Source organism: Gorilla gorilla, chromosome 15, assembly GCF_029281585.2.
Source record: "Gorilla gorilla gorilla isolate KB3781 chromosome 15, NHGRI_mGorGor1-v2.1_pri, whole genome shotgun sequence".
In the NCBI taxonomy this organism is placed as follows: domain Eukaryota; kingdom Metazoa; phylum Chordata; class Mammalia; order Primates; family Hominidae; genus Gorilla; species Gorilla gorilla.
Genome location: NC_073239.2, coordinates 110605804 through 110619851, shown reverse-complemented (window position 1 = coordinate 110619851; position 14048 = coordinate 110605804). Strand labels below are relative to the sequence as shown.

General features: G+C 40.9%; 1 protein-coding gene across 12 annotated transcripts in view; it reads right to left on the bottom strand.

Annotated features, from left to right (window-relative positions):
• The window catches only part of UNC79 (unc-79 homolog, NALCN channel complex subunit), a 277012-nt gene that overhangs the window by 24661 nt on the left and 238303 nt on the right, over positions 1-14048 (bottom strand). For all 12 annotated transcript variants that reach the window (XM_055361283.2, XM_055361282.2, XM_063698138.1 and 9 more), the window contains 2 exons: positions 9750-9854; positions 523-600 (listed from right to left, as the gene is read on the bottom strand). In XM_055361283.2, the coding sequence (XP_055217258.2) occupies positions 523-600; positions 9750-9854 (183 nt within the window). The remainder of the gene's footprint in view (positions 1-522; positions 601-9749; positions 9855-14048) is intronic.

The following is a 14048-nucleotide window of genomic DNA, read 5'->3' as shown; positions in this document are numbered from 1 at the left end:
ACTTTCATAAGTCGTTGAGAATTGGGATTTTTGTTTCATAGAACCTTGTATTACATTATCAAGAACCCTTAAAAAAAAAAAAACATAGTTTAGTCATTCTACTCCCAGAAATCTATTATAAAGAAATGGTCTGAAGTATGGACAAAGATTTAAGCACAAAGATGTTCTTTGCATATTACTTACAATAGAAAAATATAGAAAATAACTAAAATATCAAAAAATAGGCAATGTTTGTTAATATTTTTAATAGATAACATTTTCACAGCATTTACTATGTCTGGCTCCTTGCTAATATGCTTTGCATGCATTATCTCGTTCAATCCTCAAACTATATGTTAAACCCTGTTATATCCCATTTGACAGATGTTACGAATCAAAGAATTATAGGTTAAAATACGTTCCAAAAGTCACATAGCTAGTAAATGGCAGGCCTCAAACCCTGATGTAAGTCTAAAGCCTACATTCTTAACTACTATTCTATGAAATATAAGTATGTAGACAATGAATTTGGTCAGGACTTACTCCAGGTACAGAGGCTATCATCTGCTTGCTCAGGATTGTTGACTCAGCTAGTTTGGTTCCAGCATCTGCACAAATAAACTAACAAAAAAGTGAAAGGATAATTATTTTTAAGGGTATCTGGACATTAATAAGTAATTTATCATTTTATTAACTTGGCTTAAATTAATTAGTGTTTATTTTCATGACGATCTGCCTTGGATAGATCAGATTTGCTAATCATGATGGTTCATTCCTATCAGAAACTCAGAATCACAGTACTAAAATTAACACACACAGTCTTACTTTACCCAGACTGTTAAGTGGCACTGAAATGGTGCATTCAATCAAGGAAAAAATAAAAGATGTCAGCATTGTCAGATTTATTGTGAAGTCATTCTATTTATTGTTTAGTACTTCTTGACAGTTTCTGTAAGCACATTTCATACAGTTTCATGATTTCTATTATCGTATCATATATTTAGAAAGAAACCAGAAAAACAATCAACCTCAGAGTGAGTATTCTACCTGTTTCTTCCCCACAGGGGACCTTCAGCATCTCATCTTCCTGCCCCTATTCATCCACATGTATCCTTTGTGCTGATAAAGACCCCCACTCCTTCCCTGGGGGCCCAGAGGACTTTTCACACACTTCCATTGTAACAGTCACCACGTCAGACTGCAGTGACTTATGAGTCCATTTCTCAACCTGCTGTGAGCTCTTCAAGAGCACAGGCTTGATGCACCTCATCCCCAGCACTAGCTTGGTGCCGGACACCTCAGAGGGGCTCAGTGAGAGTTTACAAAGCAAATCCATTAGCCAGTTATGACTTGAGATCATTACAAGAATGGATTTGCCAGATTTCAATTTAATTTGCTTCATTATAGATTTTGACAGGGGTTTCTCACTTAATGCAGCACTCAACTATTTATTAATAGTCTTAGGAAAAAAAGTTAACCATGAAGTAGAGTTGGCTATGAGCAATTAGCTCCTGTTCAATTTATATTTCCTGCCCTCTGGCCAGTAGCCTTAACAACTTTGGGATCTGAAACTGCTGCTGTGCAGAGTTCAGAAGTTTCAGCACTAGTCGCTCCGCCTTCTCATTCATTCTGTTCTCATACTGGAAGGCACAGGGAAGCTGAATGGGTCAGCAGGCTCGGTCCCTGTCACACTAGAGAGAAGTAATAACAACTAGGGTCGCAGAGTAAATCTCTAGGAGGCCTGATAAGGAGCCATGGAACAAAGGAACATAAATCAGCATATTATCGGGCTAGTCAGGGGTTTAAATGTAAGCATTATTAACAGGTAGCAGGTTTTGGCTAACTGGGTACACCTCTAAGCCAAAGGCCTCCTGAGGCCAGGAACCCTTAGACTTCCGGCTCAGGGTCAAGAGCTGATGTTCAAGTGTGGGAGGGGTGTCCTCCATGGAAAGCACGTAAGTGTATGTAACTGAGTGGGGGCAAGAGGGCACAAGCAGAGCTGTCCCCAAGAGCTGTGTGACAGGAGTGGACACAGATCTCCACATTAACATTCTGTCATTTCCATTTGCCTCAAATACAGTTACAGAAAACTGAAGAATCTATTTAGCCATTAACTCTGAATCTGGCATAGAAGGGGACAATTGGTAACATCCTGGGAACACCTAGCGTTTTCTATGATCTTATCCAGGTTTGCTATGTCTGCTCACCTAACTTAAGCTTATTTCTAACGTAAGGAAAAGTAAATAAATCAGGTTTTAGAAAATGTAAAGTCTTTAACTCCAGCCAAAACCTATAAGTAAAAAAATGAAACCTGAAATATTTGATAGACATACACAGTGAACAGAAGGAACACTCCCAACCCAGTCTCCTGGTAGAGATTGCATGTTTTCCCATAAAATTCATTTTAAAAAGCTATCTAGGCCAGGTGTGGTGGCTCACGCTTGTAATCTCAGCACTTTGGGAGGCTGAGGTGGAAATTAGCCAGGTGTGGTGGCACATGCCTGTAACCCAGCTACTCGGGAGGCTGAGGCAGGAGAAGAGTCGCTTGAACCTGGGAGGCAGAGGTTGCAGTGAGCCGAGATGGCACCACTGCACTCCAGCCTGGGCAGCAGAGTGAGACTCTGCTTCAAATAAATAAATAAATAAATAAATAGCTATCTAAGTCTTCAGTCTAAGACAAACAACTTATAATTGAGTTCTAAAACCTCTGTGAGGACATCAGCATTAATTTTAATTAAGTTCTTTACATCAGAAATGATATTGCATAGCTAAGAGAGGCCACAGGGGAGACAGAGCCATATCTACTATGCGAGGTAAGGGGCGCACTTAGAGCTGTCTCTTTAAGGATGGTTTAAAGTCCTAGACCCCACTTAAGTATGTTTGCATGGCCTGGATGGGCCCTTGAGGTCAAGATAAGGTTTGTGAAGAAGTGAAATTTTAAATGTCTGTATCTCCCTTCAGCAGATCACTTTCTCACCTACAATACTCAGCAAAGTGCAATGCAGAGCATAATGTAAGCACATTTCAGCATGGTTAGCAATCACACAGTGTCAAGATCTGAGGTTGGATCCAACTGTCTGATTTATGAGAACTCTTACTAGTCAGAATTAATCAAAAATCACCCTAAAATTAAAGGAGGTACACAGAGAATCTGGCATATTAAAGGAAATAAAAGTGCATAAGCCTCAGAAATCATCTATTTTTTTATCCATGCATTGTCATCCAGCATATTTTTACATCAGATGCACAACTAAAACCTTAATAAACCTTTCTGTCTTTGTTTTATATGGCTGCCAACCATAAACTGAAAAAAAATCTATTATGATGTTATAGAGCTGCTCAAAATACAATCATATATAACAAGAATCAGAGAAGGAAATGATGATCGCTGTCGAAGGAAGAGTTCTGTACTTTGAGGGAAATCGGGCACTGAAATATGCATTCCCCCATGAATACAAAAGAAACATGATATTTATTATGTGTCATTACTAACCTCATTATCAAAATGATACCCAAAATAGTGTCTTCACCTCTCATCTCAGAGTGATCACATTGTTACTAACTCAACTAATATTAGTAACCCCATTCAATGATAACTCTGTGAATTAAAAACAACAGCTGTTCCTCCACCAGTTCTCTGTCCTCCAGCCCACAACGAACATATCTTTAAAAGAAAACCTTTCTCCAACAATATGATCTCTCATAACTTCAATATGCAGGTATACCCCACAGACTGGGAGTGGTACATGCAAATTAGCAGAATATCTACTTTTTTTTTTTTTTTTTTGAGATGGAATCTCGCTCTGTCGCCAGGCTGGAGTGCAGTCGCACGATCTCGGCTCACTGCAACCTCTGTGTCCCGGGCTCAAGCGATTCTCCTGCCTCAGCCTCCCGAGTAGCTGGAAATACAGGCAGATGCCACCACATCCAGCTAATTTTTGTATTTTTAGTAGAGACGGGGTTTCACCATCTTAGCCAGGATGGTCTCGATCTCTTGACTTCGTGATCTGCCTGCCTCAGCCTCCCAAAGTGTTGGGATTACAGGCGTGAGGCCCCACACCCGGTCGAATATCTACTCTTGACACATAATAGGAGCTAAGGAAATTCTTTCTGATTTGAACTTAAACAGTCTTTATGGTGGGAGTTATCACTTATTATGAAAACTCTCCTCTAATCTATCTTGAGAACAATTATAATAACCTATTACACATAAAATATCCACAGCAAACCAGCAAAAGAGAAAATATTGGAAACAAAAAGCAAAAATGTCAACAGATCTGAATTAAAATAATGTGCTAGTGCATCTGTCCAAAATGTGAAAGGAGAACTATGCCCTGGGGATCAACAATTTGGACTCTGAAATGACATTTTTCTATTCAGCAAATTCTTTCCTATCTCCACGCCTCTTTTTCATTAAAAAGAAAAAATCCACCTGAACATTTAAGGCCACCCAGCTTCACATGTAAATTCACACATAAACTTTACATATGTAAACTTCATATGTAAAAAAACTTTATATGTAAACAACAGTGGTCATGGCTAGACAACCACAATAGAGAAGGCTGGGGAATTCCCCATGATGCCAGGCCTCCAGGGAGAACTTCTAGGCATTAAAAAACAGATTGGTACCAGTTACTGTCTTGACATGTTTAAAACTTGGGTGATCCCACATTTCTTGGACAAGCATTCTATTTGTTCTTTTAGGGGCCTCTCTTACTGCCAGAGTATTTGGCAACACAAAGGTATGGTCTATCTATGAGAAGAATAGAAATGGTTCCATCTTAGTGAGCTCATCTATCTACTGTTATTAATTAGAAAAGTAGTAGAAGAAATATCAGCAGTTCCCTATGGGGTGAAAGAATGAACGGGAAATGCAACGTTGGAGCAACAGACTCTGTTTTCAGCATGGGGACCAGTGTCATTCGTGATGGATCACCTAGGGAGTTTTTCCTTCTGGTTACTGATTTTTTTTACGTTTCCAAATTGCATTTTCAGTTAACTAAACCCACCCTCACTGGGTGGCCTTCAGATGATGGTCACTGATATACATAAAGAAAGTCACTGTCTGCTCCTGGCAGATCATCTGTCCCTGATGTAAGCCTTGTTGTCCAAGTTCCAGGAGGGGACAATGCCCAAAGGTAAAGGGGAAAGGTTTCCTCTGACTCCAGCCTAGATCTTTGGCCTAAAAGAAGCTTCCAGAGAGTAGGCTGTCATTTCCACTATTCTACAGAGAACACCTGGAGGACCCAGGCAGTCAAGGGCAAGAAAAAAAGCAACTGAGAAACCCTAGAAAGAGGCACTAGGCCAGGCGCAGTGGCTCACGCCTGTAATCCCAGCACTTTGGGAGGCTGAGGCAGGCAGATCACGAGGTCAGGAGTTTGAGACCAGCCTGACCAACATGGTGAAACCCCATCTCTACTAAAAATACAAAAATTAGCTGGGTGTGGTGGTGCGTGCCTGTAGTCCCAGCTACTCAGGAGGCTGAGACAGGAGAATCACTTGAATCCAGGAGGTGGAGGTTGCAGTGAGCTGAGATTGCACCACTGCACTCCAGCCTGGGTGACAGAGCAAGCCTCCATTTAAAAAAAAAAAGAGGAACTACTCACAAGAGAAACAACGTTTCTCCTCATCCCATCTGATATGGTTTGGCTATGTCCCCACACAAATCTCACCTTGAATTGTAATAATCCTCATGTGTCAAGGGGCCAGGTGGAGATAATTGAATGGTGAGGGTGGTTTCCCCCATACTGTTCTCATGGTAGTGAATAAGTCTCACAAGATCTGATGATTTTATAAATGGGAGTTCCCCCTGCACAAGCTCTTTTGCCTGCTGCCATGTAAGACATGAATTTGCTCCTCAATCACCTTTGCCGTGATTGTGAGGCCTCCCCAACCATGTGGAACTGTGAGTCAATTAAACCTCTTTCTTTTATAAATTATCCAGTCTCAGGTATATCTTTATAAGCAGCATGGAAGACTTCTCTCCATGACTTAGGCAGGACCACAGGGCAGAAAAGGGAACTACTCTGTTTTAAGGTATGCCTCACTTTTATTTCTCTGATTAGAAATAAAAATTGCTTAAGAGTTTATAGAACAAAGATTTGTTACTTTGAAATGGCTTAATTTTTTTTTTCCCTTGGTGCTGAAACCCAGGAACAAACCATGCTCAGCATTTTTTGTTGGAGAAGACTGAAACATTTCCATAAAGTTGTTTTTCCTGGGCATGATCTGAAAATGTCTCCAAAATACCCCTTCAATCTGAATAATTTTACAACTTGATGTTTTGTAACTTAATGATTTCAATGACAAGTCACACATTTGTTTTAAAAAGATGAAATGATAGATGAAAACCCATAAAACACATTCAGAAGTATCTTTTTGCTGTCTTTCTTCTTCATTTGTTTTTGTTATTTATTCACCTAACTGTGATGCAATAATCACTGTTTTTGTGGTTTCCTTAAGCACTGGGTAATTTAAAGTGTCAGTGTTCTTTTGGCATCTTGTGACAAGTGCTTATTACAGTTGACTAATGTATTGCATTGAAAACCAGTCTCCAGCAGTTACAATATGGAGTGCTAGACCCCAAGAAGATCAGCCACACAGATCTGCTCTGCTCAAGACAAAGGGCAATTAAGGGAATGCTGTTCACCGTCTGCAGGAAAGCACCTTCAGTGCCCTGAAGTCTAGGTGGTTTTCAGGTGGCACATCTCCAACTGCAACACTCTCAGAAGCAAGTGACCTCCAGACACAGTCAGGCTGCTAACCTTAAATCCCTCCCGGGATATTTCCCTAAGCCCTGTTCACCTGCCCTCTCCTCCAAGTCAGTGTAGATCCCATGAATCTTCAAAAAGATCTTTTTGGGCCAAGAGCAGTGGTTCACACCTATAATCCCAGCACCTTGAGAGGCAAAGATGAGTGGATAGCTTGAGTCCAGGAGTTCAAGACCAGCCTGCGCAACATGGCCAACCCCCATCTCTACTAAAAATATTTAAAAAATTGGCCAGGCATGGTGGCCCACACCTGTAGTCCCAGCTACATCAGAGGCTGAGGTAGGAGGATCACTTGAGCCAGGGAGGCAGAGGTTGCAGCGAGCTAAGACCATGCCACTGCGTTCCAACCTGGGTGACACAGCAACATCTTGTCTCAAAAATAAATTAATTAATTAAAAATAAATAAGTAAAAAAGTCTGTGTGAACACTGCTTGTTCTCAAAGGCAATGTTGCTGCTGCTATGTGAGCAGAAGGGCCTGGCCAGTGCAATCCACAGAGAGAAATGCAAAGTTGGTTTCTCTTTAGGAGCACAGATATTTTCTGGCTGTGACTTTGCTTGTCTTCCTCCTGGGATGTCCAGTAACTTGGTATAATAAGAGCCATTTCATTCTGATGACATCATGCCCTGTATCCATTGCTGTCATTTTCCAGCAATCACTGACTCACTGAGAGTTCAATGTGTTCTAGAAAGCCCTTCAAAGACAACTCAAGACCATTCATTGAAAGTACACCAACTTTTTAATTAAATCTCAAGCCTTTGAGAAAAACTCAGTTCTGATCCTAATGATTTGTAGTCTCTAGAGAGGGAGTACGGAGACCAGGCAGTGGATATTCAACAGTAAATGACAAGAGTTGTTCCTCATCTTCTCTACTGGGTCAACTCCTGAACTGTGCATCCTTCAAGGTCCATGTGAACTCTTCTACAAACAACACTTCCTTACTCAGTACACATCTCTACTACTGTACCCGTTGCACTATGTGGGAATTTTTTTTTTTAATTTACATGTCAACTTCAATTGCTAAATTGTAAACTCCTGGAAGGAAGGGGTCATGGCTGATTCTTCTGTTTCCCCAGCACCCTGCAGAGCACCTGGCCCATGTCAGGCCTCATAATGCTTCATAAGCCTTCCTCCGTCTCCTAGGTTCAGTTAGCCACTTCCTCTTCCATAGTGTTTTATACACTGTCTAGACTTTCAGGAGAGTAATTGGCACATTATCAGGATATGCCTGTCACATCTCTGTATTCCCAGAACCCAGCCCAAGATAGGGGGTCAGTAAATATTTGTGGTGGGAAATACTGCTGAAGAGTCAGATGTGGCCAGATGATGGAAGACCTGGATAGTTCAGACCTTACAAGGTCACTCTAGGTTTCTGATGCAAGAGTGATCTCTATCAGAAAAGCGGAGTTTCAGCAAAATTCCTCTAGGCAGCCACAGGCCAGAAGATTGGGTTGGAGTGGAAAGAGATGAAGGAGGTGCACAAAGCTAAGAGCTGTTACAGTAATCCACGTAAGGGATGGAAAGGGCCTGTCAAGGCTGTGTGTTATACCAAAGGGAGCTGGGCTCTGAGCCCTAACACACTGAAATCAGGTGCTTGATACTACCTGTCACTTAGGCCAGCACCGTGGTCTTGGGCAAGCCACTGAACCACCCCATGCAATACAGAACCAATGCTTCACGAGGCTGTAAGGATCAAATGCTTAACACATAATAGGTCCTCCATTAGTGTTCCCTTCTCTCTTATGTCTCCAAAATGAGTACCTAGAATTCAGGGAAATCTGTCTAGTTCCTTGATACCAAGCTCCCATATTCCTTCAATCATTTAACCCTCAGCTTGTAGGCCCAGACTCTGGGACTGGTCTTAATGCCCATCAGCGAGTGCTGACACAGCTGTGATGCAATGGCTGGGCACTTTACCCAAAGGCCATTGAATGACACCCTGATCCCAGCTGTAGCTCATGGCCAAGTCTCTAAATCTAGCCTCAACCCTTGGGTGAGAGGCAGGGTGCCAGGTTACCTGAACCCCTGCTGATTCCTCTGGCACAGCCAGTCTACTTTTTCTCAACCCTATCCTCATGCCATTATCCCTAAATGTACTCCACCATCCTGCCTAAGCCTCCCCTATGCTTGAAGCCAGTCAACCTCCCTAGGCTGAACCCTAATCCCAGGCAAAGACATTTGTCTGTACCCTCCAGTCCTTTGTGACCCAACTCAAATGCTACTTCCTTCATGAAGTCTCTGATTTCACATCATAAGGGGTGGGATTCATCCTGCTCTCAACTTCTCCCTAGGACTTTTTTTTACCTCTTTCTCTCATGGCACTATCATAGCCTGTCTCAGGTCATCGAAACCCGCATGCCTGCCTAAGATGCTGAGTTAAGGACAGCAGGGTAGAAGGCTTTAGTCCCTCAGAAGCCCTAAAACCAAAAGCATAATCGTTGCCAGTTCTCCAAAGCCTGCCTTATAGTGGTCCTCAGCTTCAGTGGTCCCCTGAGGGCTGAAGCGTACCTACACCCAACTGTGGGTACCACTCAGTGCATCCTGCCATTTGACTGTCTCTGGCCTGACCCACCCTCTCCTTTACTTCTGCTCACAGAGATTCAGGGATCACCCATACTCATTTGACTCTGCAGTCAGACCTCAGCCTGTTCCCCCACTTCTGGCCTCAGTAGACCTGTCTCAGCTCTGGTAACTGACCTGACCCTCTAACCTACTGGATCACGCATTTCTTGGGGACAAAAATTATTGTTTTATTCTTCTTTTTAACCCCCACAGAACTAATTCCACAGTAGGAACAAAATCAATACTCCTTCTTGGACTTTTTTAGCCAGTGGAAGCATCAGGTGCATACTATTAGTTAGATCATGGTCCATATAAGATATATTATTTATCATCTCTAGGCAAAGATATTTAGTTCTATGCATACACTCTACACCTCCCTTAATTTTCCCAAACATACATGGATCTCATGAAAAGTTTTACAAATCAGGTATGAGCTTACCTGAACGAGCAGAAGAAGGTTTGTATCTGGTAAGGGAGATTTGAGCTTTAGGGCCTGCAGAAGTTCTAGAACAACACTACGAGACAAGTAGAATTTATCTCGTTCCTAAAGAAAACAAAACAGAAGGAGGTAAGTGATTTTAGAAATTCAATTAGAGTATATCCATGTCAAAAGAGCTTCCAAAAAATTCATGGGTCAGAAATAAAAAACAGTATTTAAAATGCATAGTGAAGTGTCCTCAAGAAATAAAATTAGAACAAAAAAAAAGGCATTTGTGTGTGTGTAATGAGTTTACAGAAGCACTGAGGACAAATAATTTAATGGATAAGAAAAAGATAAGCTATCTCTTAAACATTGATGCCCCAGTATTTGGTTCTTATTCACAGGAAACAGGTTCCAAGAACTGCAGCAATTAAATCAGTCAAAAAGTATTTTTTCAATACAAAATGATTTAGAGAGAAACATATACAACTCTTTATTCTGTGACCTCTCCAAGGAACTTATTTCTGAAATGGACTATTTCAAGCATCCAGAAAAATGGAGAGAATGGAATAGAGTATGCACCTACCACCCTCTTTGTCAGATCACATCATTTTGCTTTATTTGATTCATCCTTTTTTGGAATCCTAGCTTCTTTCATTCTTTCTTAAATTCATACATAATATTTGTACATATTTATGGGGTACATGTGATATTCTGTTGCATGCACAGAATGTGTAGTGATCAAGTTAGAGTATTTAGGTTATTCATCATCTTGAGTATTTATCATTTCTATGCATTGGGAACATTTCAAGTCCTCACTTATAGTATTTTGAAATTCACAATATACTGTCATTAGTTATGGTCACCTTACTCTGCTATTGAACATTAGAACTCATTTCTTCTATCTAACTGTATGCTTGTACCCATGAACCACTCTCTTCATCCTCCCCACACACACCCTTCCCAGCCTCTGGTAGCTATCCTTCCACACTCTACCTCCATGAAATCAATCTTTTTTAGCATCCCCATGTAAGTGAGAACATATGATATTTGTCTTTCTGTGCCTGGATTATTTCACTTAACATAACAAACTCCAGTTCCATCCCTGTTGCTATTTTTTATGGTTGAATAGTAGTTCATTATGTATACATGCCACATTTCTTTATCCATTTGTCCATTGATGGACACTTAGGTTGACTCCATACTCTTGCTATTGTGAATAGTGCTGCAATAAACATGGGAGTGCAGGTATCCTTTTGATATACTGATTTCTTTTCATTTGGATAAATAGCAAGTAGTCACATTGTTGAATCATAGGACAGGTACTTTTTAGTCTTTTGAGAAATATCCATACTGTTTCCTATAGTGGCTTCATAATTTAAATTCCTACCAACAGGGTGCAAGAGTTCCCTTTTCTCCATATCCTCGCCAGGATCTGTTATTTTTTGTCCTTTTGATAATAGCCATTCTAACTGGGGTAAGATGATATCTCATTGTGGTTTTGATTTGCATTTCCCTGATGATTAGTGATATTGAGCATTTTTTTTCATATGCCTGTTGGCCATTTGTATGTCTTCTTTTGAGAAATGTCTATTTAGGTCCTTTGCCCACTGTTTAGTGGGATTACTTAGAGGGATTATTTATTTAGTGGGATTATTTACATTTTTGTTGTTGTTGTTGTTTGTTTGTTTTTAGACAGGGTTTCACTCTTGTTGCCCAGGCTGGAGTGCAATGGCGCTATCTCAGCTCACTGCAACCTCTGCCTCCCGGGTTCAAGCAATTCTCCTGCCTCAGCCTCTCAAGTAGCTGAGATTATAGACATGTGCCATCATGCCCAGTTAATTTTGTATTTTTAGTAGAGATGGGGTTTCTCCATGTTGGTGAGGCTGGTCTTGAACTCCCAATCTCAGGTGATCCACCTGCCTCAGCCTCCGAAAGTGCTGGGATTACAGGTGTGAGCCACCGCGCCTGGCCCTGTTTTTTGTTTTTTACTGTTGAGTTGTTTGAGTTCCTTGTATATTCTGGATATTAATCCCTGGTTGAAAGTTGATTCATCCTTTTTAAATAATAAATATCACAGAAACAGCTGAAGCTACCTATACAGTGCTCTCTTTTCTTTCTTCCTTTCTCTCTTCTTTGAAGTGGCCACTATTCTGAATCTGGTACTTTCATGTATGTTTTTACACTTTAACTACATATGTTTGTCTCCATTATAATATATAATATTGTTTGGCATTTTTAAACTTTCTGTAATGTTATATTGTGCATATCTTTCCACAACTTATAATTACTCACTGCAATATATCTTTGAAATTATCCTTATTGATACATATAGCTCTGGTTCTTTCAACTCAACAGCTTAACAATATATTATTGTATGAATACACCAAAATTAATTGATCAGTCCCCCTGTTGATGGAATGTTGAATTGGTTTAAATTTTATAAGACTTTTCTATTGTTGAATATAACACATGTGCAGAAAAGTACATAAAATATAAGCATACAGTTAAATGGATTCATATGTATGATACTGTAAAATATATATTTGGTCTTTGATCCTGTATCTGACATACAACTCCTAAAATCCTTAGACTCTCCCAAACTGATTCTTTTTGTATGCTAATAAGTTGACTGATGGCTGGCAGCCTAGGTAGCATTAGGAACAGGACTGATCATCTGAAAGACCAAGGCACAATTAGAGAGTTGGGGCTATCAGCCCACCCCTCAACCTTTAGAGAAGGGCTTAGAAGGGTTGATGGCTGGATTGATCACCAATGGTCAATGGATTAATTGACCATGTCTACATAATGAAACTCCATAAAAACCCAAAAGAAAAGGGTTTGGAGAGCTTCTGGATAGCTAAACACACGGAGGTTCCTGGAAGGTGGCATGCCCAGAGAAGGCATGGAAGCTCTGTGCCCCTTCCCATGTGCCTTGCGTTATGCATCTCTTCATCTGTATCCTTTCTAATATCCTTTATAACTGGTAAATGTAAGCAAGTGCTTTCCTGAGTTCTGTGAGCTGCTCTACCAAATTAATTGAGCCCAAAGAGGAAGGATCCCTAATTTATAACCAATTAGACAAAAGCACGGGTAAAACAACCAGAGCCTGCAATTGGCAAATGAAGGTGGGAGATGGAGGACAGTCTTAGGGGCTTAGCCCTCAACCCATGGGATCTTATGCTATCTCCAGGTAATTAGTGTCAGAATAGAAATGAGTCTATTCTGCAGAATCCATTGCTTGCTTTTTGGTGGGAAGAAATCTCCACACATTTGATCACAGAAGTCTTTGGTCTTGATAACTGTGAGAGCAGAGGAAAAACATGGCTTGAGTTTGAGTTTTTCCAGTCTCAGAAGATGGACCGAACACTCATGTAATCACCTCCCAGACAAACAACAGCACATTGCAAGTGTCTCAGAAGCCCTGTGTGTCTTAATCCTTTCATAATCAAATAAGTAGAGTCCCTGTGGGGTTGTCTCCACTGTCTTTTCTTCCTATTCATTTTCACTCATTGTGTCTTGCCCCCTCATATGTCTGGTTATTTTTGATTGTGTGCTGAATGCTTTGTTAGGAAGATATTTGCAGAAATGGTTTGCAGCCTGAAATGCTACCTTCCTTCAAAGAGCTTTCTGTTTGTTTAGTGTCGGGGGCACAATCACAGCTCACTGCAGCCTTGACCGCCTGGGCTCAAGTGATCCTTCCACCTCAGCCTTCAGAGTAGCTGGAACTACAGGCATGTGCTACCATGCCCAGCTAATTTTTTAAAAAATTTTTTACAGAGACGAGGTTTTGCCATGTTACCCAGGCTCAGGGTTACCTTAATACACACACAAGGCTTGTAATATTTTACATTGGGCTACCACATGGCTTGACACTGAGCTGTGTCCACATGAAGGAAAGTTACTATGGGGGTGTCTTTACTTCATGGTCCCAGCCAAAAATGTGTGGGTCAGGAGGCATGGCATCAGGGTCTCCATTCTTGGTAGGTTCTGGATCCGGACTTTTGTCCCTCTAGCCTCGTGGGGCTTCCAAAACTGCAGCCTCTCAGTCACATCTAGATTGGCAAACACTCCCTGGGTAAAAATGGCCATCAGTGCTGGGCTAACAGCTCTGAATATCTGGGCTCTTCCTGATCTGAGCCTCATAACCCTTCTCTATATAGTTAGCATTTTGAAGAAGTTTTCAGAAAATGTTTTGTTCACTTTTTTTCTTTTTACTTTTTAAGTTAACTGGGAAAACAGGTTCAAATTATCTTGTTTACCACCACCAGAAGAGAAAATCCAGGATTTTAATTGTCATTATACTAAACCTATAGG